This window comes from Camelina sativa, chromosome 8 (genome assembly GCF_030686135.1).
Source record: "Camelina sativa cultivar CO46 ecotype springtype chromosome 8, ASM3068613v1".
In the NCBI taxonomy this organism is placed as follows: Eukaryota; Viridiplantae; Streptophyta; class Magnoliopsida; order Brassicales; family Brassicaceae; genus Camelina; species Camelina sativa.
The window spans coordinates 25,978,345-25,995,534 of record NC_141887.1 but is presented as its reverse complement, the minus strand read 5'-3'; the positions used below and the strand labels follow the sequence as shown (position 1 = coordinate 25,995,534).

Below are 17,190 nucleotides of genomic sequence, written 5' to 3'. Positions count from 1 at the left end.
TTTGTAGTATTAATTTTAATTTATATCAAAGCATTTTAGGAGAAATAAATCAATACCCAACTGTTAAAAAAGGACAAATAGGAATGGTGGAGGACAGAGAGTGAGTGAGTGAGTGAGTGAGAGAGAGAGAGAAAGCGCCACGCGACACACTTTTACTGGGTCCCACACTTTTTCTTACATTTTTTATTTATTTATTACAGTATAAAAAAGCTTTCTTTCTACTATTACTTTGGGGTTTTTGGGTAAGTTTTATACTTCAATTTTAATCTCTATAGCTTCCGTCTCTGTATCTCTCTCTCTCCGTCTTCTTCATTACGCGTCTTCTACTACATTTGCCCCCCCCCCTCTCTCTCTTTATTTATCAGCAGCTCACCTTTCACTATCTCTTGATTTCTCTTTCTTTCTTTATATATTGTGAACTTCTGTGTGTGCGTACATTTGGAGATTCAGAAAAGAGAGTTTTTTTTTTCTCTCTCTCTCTCTTTCTTTCACTCAAGTTTCTTCCATTGCTTACCTTCTATTAGAACAGAAAAAAACAAAACTTGAGAAGTTCCCTCATTCTACAAATTCGTTCTGAAAAGGCAAAGCTTGTTTTGGGTTAATTGCATGTTTTTATGGGAGTTGTAACGACTAGATCTCTCTCTCTTGTCCCGTCTTTTGGGTTTAGTTGAATTCTCTCTCTGTAACTGTTTTGTCGGCTCAATTATGAATACTGGTGGTCGGCTCATCGCTGGTTCTCATAACCGGAATGAGTTCGTCTTGATTAATGCTGACGAGAGTGCCAGAGTAAGTTACACTCTCTAGTCTCTTACTAATACCCTCCATTTCATTCATAAAGCTTACTCCTTTTTTTCTTCTCTGCTTTTTGATTTGTTTTAAACCCCATTGTTCTGTGTTATAAAGGTTTTGCCTTTTTCCTTCTTCTGGATCTGGGTTTTTTTTTACATCTCACCCCCCCCCCCCCCCCCCCCGTTTATAAAATTCAATTAGGGTTTAAGATTCCATAATTCTTACCTAGTACTTTTTAATCAACATGTACAGTGAAAATTTGTGTCGGTGGGGATTGAATTCTGAGTTCAATTGTGTTGTGTAATTTCGTCTAATTGAAACGGGGTTGAAAGAACAAAACTTTGAGTTGTTTGCTTGTGAATATTAGTGTTCTACTTATCTGAGATCCAATCTATGTTTTGTTTCCTAATTTGCTGTTTTTTTGTTTTTATTATATACAGATACGATCAGTGGAAGAACTAAGTGGGCAAACATGTCAAATCTGTGGAGATGAGATTGAGTTGGGGGTTGATGGAGAGTCTTTTGTGGCTTGTAATGAATGTGCTTTCCCTGTCTGTAGACCTTGCTATGAGTACGAGAGACGAGAAGGCAACCAATCTTGTCCTCAGTGCAAAACTCGTTACAAGCGTATCAAAGGTCATCTTTTTTAATTTGTTTCAATTGGTTTTTCAAAGCTTATACTTACTGATGGGAGAGATTAGAAGAAAAGGTGTGTGTTTGTTTCTCACAAAGGTTCTGTAATTGTTTTTTTCAGGAAGTCCAAGGGTTGAAGGAGATGAGGAAGATGATGGAATGGATGATCTTGATTTTGAGTTTGATTATAGGAGTGGCCTTGAATCTGATACTTTCTCTCGCCGTAACGCGGAGTTTGATTTGGCCTCTGTTCCACCTGGCTCACAGATCCCTTTGTTGACTTATGGAGAGGAGGTTAGTTCGTTCATATTTTCTCCAATTATTGTATTTACCTCTTAAATTCTCTTTCTTGGCTCATTTGGTTGTTTGTTATGATTACTTTTTTGGTAGGACGTTGAGATTTCATCTGAAAGTCATGCTCTTATTGTTTCTCCATCACCTGCTCATGTCAATAGGTATCATCAACCGCATATTGCTGACCCCGCCGGTAAGTTGTCTTTTCTGATTTCAAGTAACACACAATTGGTTTCCTTTTTATTTTTGGCTGTGATTACTAAGCTACTGGTTTGCTCTGTCACAGCACATCCAAGACCAATGGTACCTCAGAAAGACCTTGCCGTTTATGGATATGGAAGTGTTGCGTGGAAGGATAGAATGGAGGAGTGGAAGCGAAAGCAGAATGAGAAATTTCAGGTTGTTAAACATGATGGAGATTTTAGTATTGGCGATGGAGATGACGCTGAAATTCCCATGTAAGATAGACAAATCTTTCGTAACAACACTGTCTTGTGTCATGTTTCATTACTTTGCTTTGGTATTTACGAGCATAATTTTGTTTGTTGATGTGTTAGGATGGATGAGGGAAGGCAGCCTCTGTCAAGGAAAGTACCAATAAAGTCGAGCAAAATAAATCCGTACAGGATGCTTATCATTCTCCGTCTTGTGATTCTCGGTCTCTTTTTCCATTACCGTATTCTTCACCCTGTCAATGATGCTTATGCCCTGTGGCTAATATCAGTGATATGCGAGATATGGTTTGCGGTTTCATGGGTTCTTGATCAGTTCCCTAAATGGTATCCTATAGAAAGGGAAACATACTTGGACCGGCTCTCGTTGAGGTACGAGAAAGAAGGAAAACCATCAGAACTAGCTGCTGTGGATGTTTTCGTCAGTACGGTTGATCCGTTGAAAGAGCCTCCGCTTATTACAGCAAACACCGTTCTGTCTATTCTTGCGGTTGATTATCCGGTAGACAAGGTTGCTTGTTATGTGTCTGATGATGGTGCTGCTATGCTTACTTTTGAAGCACTTTCAGAAACTGCGGAGTTCGCTAGGAAATGGGTTCCGTTCTGTAAGAAGTACACTATCGAGCCACGTGCCCCTGAATGGTACTTTTGCCACAAGATGGATTACTTAAAGAATAAAGTTCATCCTGCGTTTGTTAGGGAACGACGAGCCATGAAGGTTTTGTTCATTCTTGCACCTTTATATATATAATTCCTGAGAAATATTTTGGGGCTCTATTGAAGAGAGTATCCTTTTACTTCCTGGTTGCAGAGAGATTATGAAGAATTCAAGGTCAAGATCAATGCTTTAGTTGCAACTGCACAGAAAGTGCCTGAAGAAGGTTGGACTATGCAAGACGGTACTCCTTGGCCTGGTAATAACGTGCGAGATCATCCTGGCATGATCCAGGTAAGGCGTTAACGGTTTCTTTCTATTATACGTTCTGTGTGTATATATATATATACTCCCAAACTTACTAGTTTATTTTCTTGCCTTTTCCTGGAAAAAGGTCTTCCTTGGAAATAACGGAGTTCGCGATGTAGAAAACAACGAGTTGCCTCGCCTTGTTTATGTTTCTCGTGAGAAGAGACCAGGATTTGACCATCATAAGAAGGCTGGAGCCATGAATTCCCTGGTAACTAATAATGCTTAACTCTTTAAAAAGTGTTTTAAAGAGCGCTACATGATGGTCTCTAGCTAACTTTCAGAGTCTTTTCTTTTCATTTTGCCGTATTTAACTGAAGATACGAGTCTCGGGAGTTCTATCAAATGCTCCTTATCTTCTAAATGTTGATTGTGATCACTACATCAATAATAGCAAGGCTCTTAGAGAAGCAATGTGTTTTATGATGGATCCTCAGTCGGGAAAGAAAATTTGCTATGTTCAGTTCCCTCAAAGATTCGATGGGATTGATAAAAGCGATAGATACTCTAATCGTAATGTTGTATTCTTCGATGTAAGTACACCATTCTCTATTAACGCATCCTTCTCTTGAGTTATACATCCGCTCTTACTTAACAAGCTTTTGATCTTGTTATTTTTGAAACAGATAAATATGAAAGGTTTGGATGGGTTACAAGGACCTATATACGTTGGAACCGGGTGTGTTTTTAGGAGACAGGCACTTTATGGATATGATGCGCCAAAAAAGAAGAAGTCTCCACGTATGACTTGCAATTGCTGGCCTAAATGGTGTTTGTTTTGTTGTGGTCTACGAAAGAAGAATCGTAAGACAAAGACAACTGATAAGAAAAAGAAGAACAGGGAAGCCTCAAAGCAGATACATGCGCTTGAAAATATCGAAGAGGGTTCCAAAGGTATATCAAAGAAATCTGCTGTATCATTTGGTTTCAACAGTTAGCTTCAGTTCATTGCTGACCATTGTTTCTTTCTTTTTGTCAGGCACTAATAATGAAGTGAAATCACCAGAGGCGGCACAATTGAAGTTGGAGAAGAAGTTTGGACAATCACCTGTTTTTGTTGCGTCAGCTGCTATGGAGAATGGCGGGCTTGCTAGGAACGCGAGTCCAGCTTCTCTGCTTAGAGAAGCCATCCAAGTCATTAGTTGTGGGTATGAAGATAAAACCGAATGGGGAAAAGAGGTAATGCAGAGCTCTTTAAAATACTTTATAGCACTGTCTTTCATGTTGGAATAAGATTTTTGATATCTTTCGTGGTGTTTCATTCAAGATTGGGTGGATCTACGGTTCCGTCACTGAGGATATCCTTACGGGTTTCAAGATGCATTCGCATGGCTGGAGATCGGTTTACTGTACACCCAAGATACCTGCATTTAAAGGATCAGCACCTATCAATCTTTCTGACCGTCTTCATCAAGTTCTTCGGTGGGCGCTCGGGTCTGTTGAGATATTCCTGAGCAGACATTGCCCTATTTGGTATGGTTATGGAGGCGGTTTGAAATGGCTTGAGAGACTGTCTTACATCAACTCTGTTGTTTATCCATGGACCTCTATTCCACTCCTTGTTTACTGTTCTCTCCCTGCTATATGTCTTCTCACCGGAAAATTCATTGTCCCCGAGGTAAAATAACAAACCCATCCTTAAGCTCTCCAAAGTATGAACCTTTACCCCATGCTGTATGTAAATCCATTGTTCCTGAGTTTTAAAATATCATCTTTGAGTTCTCCAAAGTGAGAATCTCTATTTCATGTTTTGTGTAGATTCATTTTTCCTGCGGATCATCTTTGAGCTCTCTTAAAGTATCAATCTTTATTCTATGTTAATGGTTTTATGTGCTCTTGTTTCTGTTGCAGATTAGTAACTATGCAAGTATCCTCTTCATGGCACTATTCGGGTCGATTGCTGTAACGGGCATTCTCGAGATGCAATGGGGTAAAGTTGGAATCGATGATTGGTGGAGAAACGAACAGTTTTGGGTAATTGGAGGTGTTTCAGCTCATCTCTTTGCTCTCTTCCAAGGTCTCCTCAAGGTTTTAGCTGGTGTCGACACAAACTTCACTGTCACATCTAAAGCAGCTGATGATGGAGAATTCTCTGAGCTTTACATCTTCAAATGGACCTCACTCTTGATCCCTCCGACAACACTACTAATCATAAACGTGATTGGAGTCATTGTAGGAATCTCTGATGCGATCAGTAATGGATATGACTCGTGGGGACCTCTTTTTGGAAGATTGTTCTTTGCCTTTTGGGTCATCCTCCATCTGTATCCTTTCCTAAAAGGTCTGCTTGGGAAACAAAACAGGATGCCTACTATCATCCTTGTGTGGTCGATCCTTCTCGCCTCTATCCTTACGCTTCTTTGGGTCCGAGTGAATCCGTTTGTGGCCAAAGGCGGTCCTATCCTAGAGATTTGTGGGTTGGACTGTCTTTGATTGATTCGATGATTACATAAAAACGATTTTCCACAGAGGTAAGTAAAGAGGGAAAGTGGCACTCACACATTTGTTTTGGTTACTGTGTTCTTTTTTACTATTAATTGGGGGAACAAAAGACCCTGTTAGATTTGATGAACGCAAGAAGAAAAATGATCCTCTAGATTATATATGTTTATATTTTTGGAAGAAGGGTGTTGTATTGTATTTGTTGTAGATATAGAAGAAGGTGTTGTTGTCTTATATTTTTTTTTGGGGGTGAAGTAAGAAACTGAAAAGAATGTTTCATCTATATTATTATTAATTCTTTCATTGAAACATTTTTGATCAAATCTACTGCAAATTCTAATTAAAAAGAGTGCTTCATCTATAAATGTTTTAAAGTAAAAGATGTTTTGTAATTGTGAGATTCAGTCTCTGTGGATCTTCTTGTCTGAATTCTCTGAAGACTGACTACTTGCCTTGTAATTATTCTTCTCTCGTTGAGGAAGAGAGACCTCGGAGTCAGAGCAGGAAACAGTCAAAAAGTCAACACGACTGTTTGACTGGAAAATTTTGGAACCAAACCAAAAGGATCATTCATTATAGTTAAGATATAACATGTGTAGTCTAGAATCATTCTAAGTCTCTCTATATGAACAAAAAGTCATTGACTGAGAGTACTAACTAATTTGTAAAATGAGTCCGATACATAAAATCATACTTTTTTTTAGTAAATCATCCTCTATCTAAACATTCAGTTAAGTGAACTGCTGTTATTTAGTTAGAATTTTCAACTGAGTTATGGTCGGACAGACCTGACCTGATAGAGCATATTGGAATTTAAAGAACGTGTAAACCAAATAATTTTTTTATTCTCTTGACGTTGAATACAAGAAATTTTCTAAAGAAAAAGAAACGACAGATGGCTTTATTTTCTAGAAAACAGCCAAAACGAGAGATGGCTTTGTTGTACTATTTCCTTTAAAAAAAAGAAAACTAATTTAGTTAAACAACTGTGTAATAAACATTTTGTGAGAAGAGAAGCAAATAAAAAAGAAGGCTTTAGTACCAAAAGTGTGAAAAGATACGCGTTTTGTGACCAATGGGGAAGTAATAACTAAATAAGTCAAAATAGGTGGAGACCACAACAATGGAAGGGGTCTGTACTTTGGATATTCCTTAATTTAGTTAAAAGACTTTTTATTTTTAAAATCGTAGGATTCAGGTCAACAGAGTCAAATCAAAGTAGCTGATATATTCTCATCATCTGACGGTTTAGATCTGCGTTGATCTTTGATAGCCCAGTACAACACAGTGTACCTGATAGCTGTGCCGTCTCTTTGCTTTTTGACCCCAACATTTTTGCCTATATTTTATAGACATGCCAAATAGTTTACAATACAGCTATACATAGTTAAATTTAAAACCTAAATCATAAGTTATTTGATGGTGGGAAATGTAAGTTAAGAAACTGTGGAAGGGTTCAACAAAAAAATAAAAATATAGGGACGAGTTTGCAAAATATAGTTGAAAAGATAAGAGAGAGATAGAGAGATTTCGCAGCAACAACGTCGCAGTTTCTCATGTCCTTCAAAAACCCTCCTCAACATTACGTAATCCTCGAAGAAACTTACTTATAAACAAAAAAAAATAGAATAATACGACAAATTCAAACACCATAATTTTCATGATGGAGAAGATCAAATCAAAGATTGAGAGTAACAAACGGAGAAGAAGACAAGAGATGATAACGGAGACGGAGATGGAGGCAGCGCAACAGTTGATGCACTTGAGCGACGAAGAGACCATCGATAATCTCAATATCATCAAGAAGAACAAAAAGAAGACGATCCAGGACATATTCGGCGAAGATGATGATATTCATGATGATGATGAAGATCAATGCAACAAGGAAACGATGATTTTGAGAGTAATGTCATCGAAGAAGAGGAAGAAGTATAGGACGATTGAGAGCATTTACATGGCCACGAGACCTATCAGGGTCGTGATTAGATGATCCCTGCAAACAACTCTCGTTAGGTTTGCAGTTTAAGGTTTTTTTTTTTTTTTTTTTTTTTTTAAATCTACATTGCTATGGTTTCATGAATATTTAGAGATATTTTAGCATTTTGTATATGTTACATGAATATTTAGTTCTAAGCATTATATATGTTTTTTTTTAATCATTTTGAGAAAGGAAGAAACACACTTGGTTTTAATCATAGTTTGCATTATTTTATGACTTGATGATGCTATACGATCGATCGAGGATAATAATCTGGTTCGAGGGAGCAAAAAGATCGAATGATTTTACACAAAAATAAAAAGAAACAAATGATTATGATCGGATGCGTCACTGCTTTCTTGTTTCTTCAAATAAAAACAAAACAATCTTAGAACGCGTGCAAGTATATATTATTCATGTATATATTTTTCTACGCGTGTATATACATGAATAATATACACTCTTAGTTTTATTAACAAAAGAAGAATTATACTCATATATAGTAACATCTTTGTACTTATCTATGTATGATTTAACATATGTTTCTCTAATTGAAAGTACTCATTCTATAATGTAGGTGGGGATGTTTTCTACAATAAATACCTGTTATTGTAATGAAATTAATACCTTTTTGGGGGTGAAATTTTGGATTTTTGAACGGATGATTGAGAATGGAGATATTCGTTGGGAATTTTTTTAGAATTTACAGGTTGGCGACTCACAGAAGATATCTTTGGGACTAGCCGGTGGATATGGATGGACTTTGAATTTCGGGAATATGGGGGCGTCGTCTGTAACACTTCTGACCCAAGCTAGAGACAAGGGTAGTCTACATAGGAGGAGGAATGGGAAGATGGTGACAAAAGAATTATTATGACTTGTTATTGACCGAAATTTGAAATGGTAAAATTAGGATATGGTTGACGTGTGATTGTGTTACTTAGAAACACTTGCTTGGATAAATATAAGGCTAACTGTGGTGCTCGCACCTCTATAGATACTCCATGTGAAAGTAATTGACCGACCAAGCGTAGAGGCTTGTGTCAGGAGCAGGAGGATGGAATTTGGAGTTAAACTTGGTTACCAAAGGATGTTTTGCATGCGTTTTACTACTAATTATGATGGTATCTATACGGACAATCAACATTAATACCATTTTCCGGATGAAGTCGCAGGTTGATTGTTATCTTCCTTGGAATCATCCGGAGCTCAAATCAAAACGAGATCATGAGACTAATTGATAAATCTGGAATTGAAGGGTGGAGAATGGGTTTGAAGCGGCCTAAGGAACAGTCTGCAGTCCAAGCTTGCTGTTTCGTTAGAAACTTCGATATTGTTATAATGTAACACACATGAAAATAGAATTAAATTTAAATGGCAAACACTATAAATTAAAACTGAGAACATTTCTAAGATCAATATAGGGGAATGTTACAACCAACAAAGAACCAAAAAGAAGAAAGGAAACGTCCCCATAGACTTTTGATCTATATAAATATATTTTAGACAAGAGATTGAACCTAGATCGCAGTTCGGTTTAGGTTTATACCAGTCAGAACAAGAAAATATACGAAAGGAGACATGCCTTCATTCAATTTGGTCCTTGGCTTTGGCCTCATATTCATGCCGAGGCTGCAATTATAGATAAATCATTCAGTCCAACCGGAGATGAGAAAAAGAAAAAAAAAAAACAGAGAATGTGATGAATCATCTATTTTACCATGAAAGTTGCAGTTATCATCTTTTGTGCAAACCACCTCCTGTGCATCACGCTTTGAGCTGCCACTGCACCTTGCACTGTTTCAAATCGCAGATACACAAAACCCGCACTGTTCCTGCATTTTAACAGATTCAGAGCACTGTCACAGATCTATAAACATCAAGAACCAAACAAACATGCAAGAATCTTTGACTGAAATACTTACTTGTCTACATAAATATGGCTGACTCTGCCATACCTTGAGCATTCTTCCTTAACGTCTTCTCTAATCTCAAGATCAAACTCCGGGTCCGTCTGCAACAAAATAGTGCTTTCATGTTAATAATACTTGTAGAAAAGAGCCAGCAGCCATCCACTTATACAAGGCTGAGACTTGTTTTCTCACAGCTCTCAAACGGAAAAAAAGAAGCAAGAATTAACCTCGGTTGCAGGATCGAACATGTTCTTCAGTAGGAGACAGTCACTTGGCTGACCAACAGGCTCAGTGACGAAAGAAGGGTTTGCTGCTGTTGGAAGCACTGCCGTTGGGAAACTAGGAATCATGCCTGGTTGATTATAAGCTGTTCCATTTAATGCTGGTACTCCGAGAGAGCCCACAATGCTGTGGACAAATTCCATGTGTTATAGAGAGATACATGCAATAAAAAAATTGTGCACCAAAACAGGCAGAAGAGATGCATACAAGAGAGACATACCTCGTTGCGATACCTGTACGATCCAGTTTCTGCATAAGCAGAGCCCTAGATTGGGCATTTAAAGCCTGAGAAAAGGAGAGAGTCGTTAAAGAAGCCTTAAAAGAGAAGGAAGAGCACAAGGAAAAGGTAGTTTACCAGTCCACCTCCATCATCATCATCAAAATCAGCAGATTTTGGAGCAGTATCGTGTGTACCAATATGATCAGACACGGAGGACACCTATAAAAAAATTTATCCAAATAAAGTATCAATAGATCCATGCAAGTATAAGAGCTCATCATTTGTCCACAATGAGTTCAAAACTCACCTTAACTGTCCTACCAGAAATCTCCAGCTTTCCATTTAAGGCAATTTGGGCTGCCTTTGAATGTTCAAGATGGGCAAACTGTGGAAGGGGAAATAATATTAGTGGGGAATATCGAAGATAAAGAGTACCAACTAATTTAAAAAGCGTGTTCTACTAACCTGAATAAAGCCAAAACCTTTGCACTGCTTAGTTTCAGCGTCAACTGGTAGCTGAACAACCTCAACAGGACCAAACGCCTCAAAAATCTGATAAAGAAAAGGAAGCAACTTAGAGCATGGACGATATTGGGAAAAATACTTGCCGGTATGTGCATAAGTAATAAAGGCTCTCAAGGAAGACATCAAGACTGTCTAGAAAAAAATGTCACCTGTCTAAGCTCCGGCTCTGACATGTTGAAATGCAGGTTTCCAACATAGAGTTTCCTATCTGCAGGTCCTGTACCACCCGTAGTACTATTAGTTTGCGCCAAATTCTTTTCAGCTTCAGAGGGCTTAACCATCACAGGTTGTCCAAGAAACATTTGTCCACACAGAGCTATGGCCATTGGAACTGACGTCACCTCATAAAACTCAATATACCTGCAGATCCAAAAAAAAAAAGATATACTTGACTTCAAGCACACATAGGACAAAAAATCAGAAAAAAACTTACAAAGCAAGTAGCAAAGAGAACTTGGAAACAAAAAACTTTAGTGCGGGGATTCAAGCTGAGTCTCTTTTGGAGGGTTGGAGGCCTAGAGTAATAGAAAATGTTAGCCCATCATGATAAAAAAACAATAGTCAAACTAAAACAGCAATGACTAGATATGCAAGCTCCTCCATCAGCGAATAACCCAGACAGAGGACTGGGAAAGCACCAGAGACTAAGATGAAGCATCACACAAAGAATGTGAAATAAGATGTAAAGACTAATGTATTCCCTCCTTCCTGGTAGTGCTTGCAATGGAAAGTAACACAACTGAAATAGGATTCAGGTTTTCTGACATCTACCTTGACCACGCAGAATTGATTAAACAAGTGTGCAAGGTATTGCCATCATCCTCATCATTATCGCATGGCTAGTGCATCTAAGAATACAGAATCGAGTTCTTGAAATTGCAGAGAAAACTGAATATGCAGAATATTACATACCAAGTGCACATACACAACACTAAGCTAAAAGAAACTGAAAGAAATTCATACCCGACTCCTTTTGATCGTCTTGAATTTCTGTCCATGATCAATCGCACATCCCTCACCTGAAATAATAAGGAACAGATAGCAATAAGAACAGAGACAAAACGGAACCCAAGAGACGAGATAGCACAAAACCAAAGAGCAAATATAACAGAAATTCGATAAAATCAGCTCTCCGCAGTAAGTGAGAGGGATCTTACCATCTAGATAACACAACCTATTAAACACTGAGGAACAGTACTAAAGACCAATAAGCGTTTTTATCCAAGCCAACATTAGAAGTCAATGAAGCAAACTAGCCATTTAATATACTACTGTTAGAGACAAGAACTACAGATCCCAACCATGGTCAAGGACACTGAAACAGCAATCACTTAAACAGGTACACATTTATAACCCTTCAATTGATAATTGACAGTCATGGATCAATGTTAATACCTTTCTACGGCCTAAACAACTACAACCAGAAAGAAAAACTTAACAAACTAGAAAGTAGAAAGGAACAAAGTAACTAACCTTGCCCGCTTTGGAGAAGAACTCATAAACATCTCTCTCAGTAGCTTTAAGAGGCATCTGTTCGTTCATTAGAAAACCAGCCAGACAAAATTAGCGTAATCAGTTAACTTAACAGTGTCGATAATTTCCCCCTTCCCTCAGATCAAACCCAAAATGTTCAACAACATACCTGGTATGCGAAAACAGTTCTTTGATCTCTCTCAGGATCTGCTTCAGGCTCATCTTTCTTGTCCTTGTGTCTCCTGCAATCGTGAAATCAAATTTAAACAGTTCGTAAACGACTATAAAGCAGCTCACTGGAGCTTTTACATATTTCCTACACACACACAAAAAAAGCAAAACAAGGAACATAATAATCAAACAAACCTGCTTCCTCTTTCCACTACTTCCTCCCTCCGAGATCTGCTACTGCTCCTTCTCTCCCTCCTCTCTCTATCCTTCTCCCTTTCTCTTCTCTCTCGGTCTCGGGTTTTGTCCCTATCACTCCTATCTCTCTCCTTGCTACTCCTCTCACGGTCGCTCTCTTTATCTCTCGATCCTTCTCTAACCTTATCCCTCTCTCTCCCCTTGTCTCTGCTGCTCCTATGCCTCTCTTTCTCCCCACGATCCCTCTTACCGTTCTCTTCCCCGTCTCCACGAGACTTCTTACTCCGACTGCTACCTCGCTCTTTATCACCGTCTTCCTCGTCTCCTCCTTCTCGTTTTCTGTAGCTCCTCTCGCTCTTATCGTTCCCACTCTCTTCTATCTTCCTATCCGACACATCTCCTTTCTCAACCGTCTTCTCCAGATACTCGTATTCGTCAAACTCCATTTTCGTCAAAGGATTCGGCGAATTTCGTAGGTTAGGGCTTTTGTTATTAGGGTTTCGAATTGGAAGAGGAGCTAACGAGGGAATTGAATTTAGTTGTGTCGTTGATTTGTGCCTGTTCGATTCGATTGACGATATCTAGAAGATGGTACAGTCGTAAATCTCAAACAATTGCGAGGTTATAAACGGTACTTCCAACACAAAGCAGTGACGTTAATGATACGGGCCCAATTCATTGTAATAAAACCTAAAGGCCCATTAATCTTCGGCTTTACTAACTATTGATTTATTTTCGCTAATTATTTTGCTTTGGAGTTTGGATCAACCACATACCATTGAAGATTATAAATGAGAAAATCATGGCAGAAAAGCGATCTTCATTTTGATGTATTGATAACTTGTGGGTAGTTCCAGAAATTATTCTTCCATGCTTTACAGTTTCTTTTATAGAAAGAAAAAAAAAAACAAATATGTTACAAAAAAAAGAAAAAGGAAATAGGAGTTTTATGAACCATCATAAGTCAAGTCAGTCATATGTGGTTTAAAAACTAACCATCCCCTCTCTATCGCCTCTGCCAAATCATCAAAACAACTGCAATCGGATAAAAAATCAATAATATTTGTATTTTCTCTATGTCTTGTGGTTTAACTCACCACCTTCACCTTCTTCCATATTGATCCGACCTGGTATATTAATAATTATACATTCACATGTCAATCTTTCCCCCTACAACCACACATATGACCACTCATTTTGCTGGATTTACAATTTGATTACTTACCTAACAATGATATCAACGACGGGGCTTCCCCTGATCCATTTGATTTCATGTCCGCACCTACGTTTCAATGTCACAGCTGGAAATTAGATCTATATCCAACTATTGGGCTTAATTTCGCTAGAACACAGTTTAGCTTACGAGCAAGTTATGAGCAGTAGAGGAAAGAGATATGAAGACTACCTGAATTTTCCATTGATCTTGTGATGTCTGACTTCTTAAATGTAAATCCTATGAAGTTGGTGTCCTTGGACGTCAACATCTGCTCAACCAATCCAAAAGGTAGCACCAAATTTTTTCAGTTGATGGCATACTATCTAAACTCGTTGATACTCTCAATCATAACGAAACAAAATTTGCAAGCTCTATTATGTCCTGAGACATTTCCGCATATGTCAATGTGCAGTTAAGACTATATTAAAGGATTAAAGTAGAGTGCGTCACCTTTCTCCAAGGACCAACTTGTGGTGCTTCGGATGGCGACCCTTCAACCTACAAGATATCCAGAACTTTATGAGGATATTGGACGCTTTGACTTCTCATTTTAGCAATGAAAACCCAAGGTTTAAAACAAGTTTTGGGTTCACCAGCTAGTCGGTTTCAACAACTGCCTCAAGCTATACAAATCATATGATAACAAGCTTTTTGAGATTCTATCTAACTTACTTCAGGGAACTTCTCAAAATTTTGTGTGTCTAGTTCTCCATCGACAATGGGTTTATAAGCTGCCTCCATGTCATACAGTTTGTCCCAAGGGGTGCCTTTGAACCAGGGATGCGACTGAAACATGAACAAAATCAATTACAATGATGTCAAGGGTGAAATAGAAAATAATGAACCTTAACTTTTACGTATCGTTTTCAGTAGTCTCACCCTTATCTCCTCGACACCTCTGGTTCCCAACCTTGAATCAACATCACATAGCAAGCGACAAATCAAATCTCTAGCCTCATCTGATATTTTTGGTTCTTCAGGGAATTTCAAGCATACCCTCCAATTAATTATCTGAGATAAGAAGCACAAGTCTTTTAAGGAAGCGTGAACGATTCTTATTATAGATAAAAATGCATGACTAACCAGCTCTATACACCTACCTTTCGGCATGTTATACGGGGATCATCAGAACAAAATGGGGGATACCCAACTAACATCTCATACAAAATTGCGCCGAGAGACCACCAATCACATTCCATTCCATATCCTTTCTTTAGCAATACTTCTGGAGCCATGTAATCAAGAGTTCCAACGGTCGAATAAGCCTGTAAATATGAAAGATAAACACCAAACAAAATTGATTACCCAAGATATATTGGAAGTTGTAACGGATCTTTGTAGTCTAGCAAAAAGGGTAACACATGTAATTCAATTAGAGTAGCAGCAAAAAATACCAATGCACGGCGATTGCGCTTCCACTGCAGTAACTGCTCTTTAGGCATTTGCCAGGGTGCTTTGTCAGCTTCTGATTTTCCTGACTGGCCCTCTGAATCCTGAGACAACATTTCTTCGTCTTCTAATAGCAGCGAAGAATACTTATCATCTAGTGGCTTACATAAGCCAAAATCTGAAAGCTTCAAATGGCCACTTTTGTCTAGTATCAAATTATCAGGTTTGATGTCCCTACAGGGAAGAAAAAAGCAAACTCAAATCAAGAACCAGAGAATATATATATTTTTCTGTTTCTAGGGAACAAATAGTAAACATGGACTTTTTACAGTGCCTAGAATTCTCTACAACACCCTTACTCACTCGGCATACAAAAATGAATTTAGAAATATATTGTTATACCTGTGAACATAGTTGTGTTGATGGATAGAATGGATAGCAAGAATGCTCTCCGCAATATAAAAACGAGCAACATCTTCAGAAAGAATGTCTTCTCTCATGAGTAAAGTCATGATGTCACCCCCAGGTAAATACTCCATGATAAGATACAAACATTCAGAATCTTGAAAAGAGTAAAAAAGCTTTACAATGTAACGGCTGTCAACCTCTGCAAGTAAGTTCCTCTCGGACCTGACATGCTCAACCTAGAGAGAGAACAAAACAGTTAAGGAAACTCATTTATTTCTGCGCAAGCACAAAATTTGCGAAACTGAAGCACCTAGCGATGAAGCCAGTCTAATGATATAAGGAAAAGGTCGGAAGTTTTTCTCAGCTCCTGTCATGCATCAATCTTACACTTACTACTACTGCTATTTTCAAACATCTTACAATTCCACGTTTTACTTAAATAACAGAAACAAGGGAGTCTTTGTACCTGTCCACGGCTAAGCATCTCAGTTTTTTTCAATTTCTTCATGGCATAGACCTCAGATGTAGATCTCAAACGGCATAATCTAACCTGAAAATAAAAACATTCCAGGGATGAAACTCAGACATATTCCATAACAATCAATTTCTAGAAGAAAAAAACGCATAGATCTCTGTTTGAACTAAGCTCGATATGGAAAAATAAAATGTGAGGGTTGTTTGTTACCTCACCAAAGGCACCTTTGCCAATAACGGTCAAAAGCTCAAAATCGTCAATCCCAATTTTACGTCTCTGAAGCCTCATATACTCAGTTTCACGACGTGCCAAATTCCTCATCATCTCATCTTGTTCCTCAACCGGTAACTGAGCTTCTTGCACTTTCCTCTGAAACTCCCTGCGTCTGCAAAATTCCAATTTCGAAATTATTAAAAACAAATCTCAAGTCAAACCACAAGTCCATCTCTTCGAAATGAAGCAAAAGACCAGATCAGATTCAAGACGAGCAAAAAAAAGGCAAAAAGCAAAATCGGAATCCCCCAAACCTCTCCATTCGTTCGTGCAAGCCTTGCAAGTAGTTCTTATAATGATTCTCGATGAATTGCTTAGCAGCAGCAGCTTTCTGACGTGTCACTGGCGACGAAACCGCAACATCCGTCTCTGTTTCAAATCCGCGACCAGGCTTGACGCGAACGGTTCCATCTGCGCCGTCCATAATTTTTTCAAGCAGAGATCGTAATCCAAGTGTGTGAGAGAGAGAGAGAGAGAGATAAAATTAGAGAGCCATGGGGGGGAATTAAAAGGGAGTTATCGAGGAGAGATCTAAGGAGCTGTCACACGGTGTTGGTGAAATCCCAAAGACGCCAGAACGTGGACTATTTACCAGAGATGAACTGGCAGAGCTGTCTCCTCTTATTAATTTTTTTTCATTATTAACAATTTTTTTAATTAGTTTTTTTTCTTTAGGAGTATGGAAGAATATACATGTGCCATCATAATTTAGCTCTACAGTATTTTAACTTCAAATCTTCCAAGTAAATTTTTTTTGTCCTCTGACTTTGTGTCAGCGCAACGTTTGGATCTATCTCCTGAGGAAACATTTACGCAATACTAGGGGGACACACACACGAGATTATTCTTCTCGTTCAACTCATCTTACTAACTTAAAAATTTAAGGGAAAACGTCCTGGTTCCCCATGAGAACTATGATATCGTACCAGATGGAGCCCGATCTTTACCCCCGTCCCAGATGGCTCTCATGAAATTCTTCTCAATCTATATACCCATATATCGGGATGTTATCGGTTTAAAGAGTGAACCGATACGATACCGTTCATACCAAATAGAAAACCAAAAATAAAACCTGACTGATGTTAATAATCCGACCCG

General features: G+C 38.3%; 4 protein-coding genes across 7 annotated transcripts; 2 read left to right on the top strand and 2 right to left on the bottom strand.

The window, feature by feature from the left end:
- The first annotated feature begins 75 nt into the window (after positions 1-75).
- Positions 76-5,897, top strand: LOC104708128 (cellulose synthase A catalytic subunit 5 [UDP-forming]-like). The gene is made up of 13 exons (XM_087462776.1): positions 76-786; positions 1,230-1,425; positions 1,544-1,716; positions 1,813-1,909; positions 2,003-2,174; positions 2,274-2,886; positions 2,980-3,117; positions 3,218-3,343; positions 3,453-3,665; positions 3,759-4,026; positions 4,112-4,311; positions 4,400-4,750; positions 4,984-5,897. The coding sequence occupies exons 1-13, from the start codon at positions 706-708 to the stop codon at positions 5,563-5,565; spliced, it is 3,210 nt and encodes a 1,069-aa protein (XP_087318902.1). The 5' UTR covers positions 76-705; the 3' UTR covers positions 5,566-5,897.
- A 1,257-nt stretch (positions 5,898-7,154) lies between these two features.
- Positions 7,155-7,781, top strand: LOC147940481 (uncharacterized). Its single transcript, XM_087463446.1, has one exon. The coding sequence runs from the start codon at positions 7,235-7,237 to the stop codon at positions 7,562-7,564; it is 330 nt and encodes a 109-aa protein (XP_087319572.1). The 5' UTR covers positions 7,155-7,234; the 3' UTR covers positions 7,565-7,781.
- Positions 7,782-8,916: 1,135 nt separating this feature from the next.
- On the bottom strand, positions 8,917-13,116 carry LOC104708127 (uncharacterized). Of its 4 annotated transcripts, XM_087462770.1 has the most exons (13): positions 12,332-13,116; positions 12,135-12,207; positions 11,966-12,022; positions 11,456-11,511; positions 10,642-10,852; positions 10,433-10,519; positions 10,275-10,352; positions 10,103-10,186; positions 9,968-10,032; positions 9,693-9,873; positions 9,478-9,566; positions 9,273-9,387; positions 8,917-9,184 (listed from the first exon to the last, which is right to left on the bottom strand). In XM_087462770.1, exons 1-13 carry the CDS (start codon positions 12,775-12,777, stop codon positions 9,140-9,142), a joined length of 1,587 nt encoding a protein of 528 aa, XP_087318896.1. In that variant the 5' UTR covers positions 12,778-13,116; the 3' UTR covers positions 8,917-9,139. The 4 variants fall into 4 exon arrangements, with proteins under 4 accessions (XP_087318896.1, XP_087318897.1, XP_087318898.1 ...); XM_087462771.1 differs by lacking the exons at positions 11,966-12,022; positions 12,135-12,207; positions 12,332-13,116 and adding an exon at positions 11,264-11,340; XM_087462772.1 differs by lacking the exons at positions 11,456-11,511; positions 11,966-12,022; positions 12,135-12,207; positions 12,332-13,116 and adding exons at positions 10,926-11,007; positions 11,264-11,340.
- Positions 13,117-13,134: 18 nt separating this feature from the next.
- Positions 13,135-16,751, bottom strand: LOC104708125 (uncharacterized). Its single transcript, XM_087462775.1, has 12 exons — positions 16,347-16,751; positions 16,030-16,204; positions 15,811-15,894; positions 15,339-15,580; positions 14,942-15,170; positions 14,648-14,812; positions 14,427-14,558; positions 14,220-14,333; positions 13,998-14,045; positions 13,737-13,815; positions 13,557-13,613; positions 13,135-13,458 (listed from the first exon to the last, which is right to left on the bottom strand). Exons 1-12 carry the CDS (start codon positions 16,514-16,516, stop codon positions 13,406-13,408), a joined length of 1,548 nt encoding a protein of 515 aa, XP_087318901.1. The 5' UTR covers positions 16,517-16,751; the 3' UTR covers positions 13,135-13,405.
- Positions 16,752-17,190: the final 439 nt, after the last annotated feature.

What these genes read in the sequence shown, in the direction of transcription:
- LOC104708128 (XM_087462776.1), top strand. Translation starts at nt 706, where the DNA reads ATGAATACTGGTGGTCGGCTCATCGCTGGTTCTCATAACCGGAATGAG. An exon ending in GATGACGCTGAAATTCCCAT is followed by an intron (nt 2,175 to 2,273) that starts GTAAGATAGACA and finishes TTGATGTGTTAG; the next exon opens with GATGGATGAGGGAAGGCAGC. An exon ending in CTGGAGCCATGAATTCCCTG is followed by an intron (nt 3,344 to 3,452) that starts GTAACTAATAAT and finishes ATTTAACTGAAG; the next exon opens with ATACGAGTCTCGGGAGTTCT.
- LOC147940481 (XM_087463446.1), top strand. Translation starts at nt 7,235, where the DNA reads ATGATGGAGAAGATCAAATCAAAGATTGAGAGTAACAAACGGAGAAGA.
- LOC104708127 (XM_087462770.1), bottom strand. Translation starts at nt 12,777, where the DNA reads ATGGAGTTTGACGAATACGAGTATCTGGAGAAGACGGTTGAGAAAGGA. An exon ending in AAGGTTTTGGCTTTATTCAG is followed by an intron (nt 10,353 to 10,432) that starts GTTAGTAGAACA and finishes CCCCTTCCACAG; the next exon opens with TTTGCCCATCTTGAACATTC. An exon ending in TGATAACTGCAACTTTCATG is followed by an intron (nt 9,185 to 9,272) that starts GTAAAATAGATG and finishes CTATAATTGCAG; the next exon opens with CCTCGGCATGAATATGAGGC.
- LOC104708125 (XM_087462775.1), bottom strand. Translation starts at nt 16,516, where the DNA reads ATGGACGGCGCAGATGGAACCGTTCGCGTCAAGCCTGGTCGCGGATTT. An exon ending in AAGTTGGTCCTTGGAGAAAG is followed by an intron (nt 13,816 to 13,997) that starts GTGACGCACTCT and finishes TTGGTTGAGCAG; the next exon opens with ATGTTGACGTCCAAGGACAC. An exon ending in GTCGTTGATATCATTGTTAG is followed by an intron (nt 13,459 to 13,556) that starts GTAAGTAATCAA and finishes TTAATATACCAG; the next exon opens with GTCGGATCAATATGGAAGAA.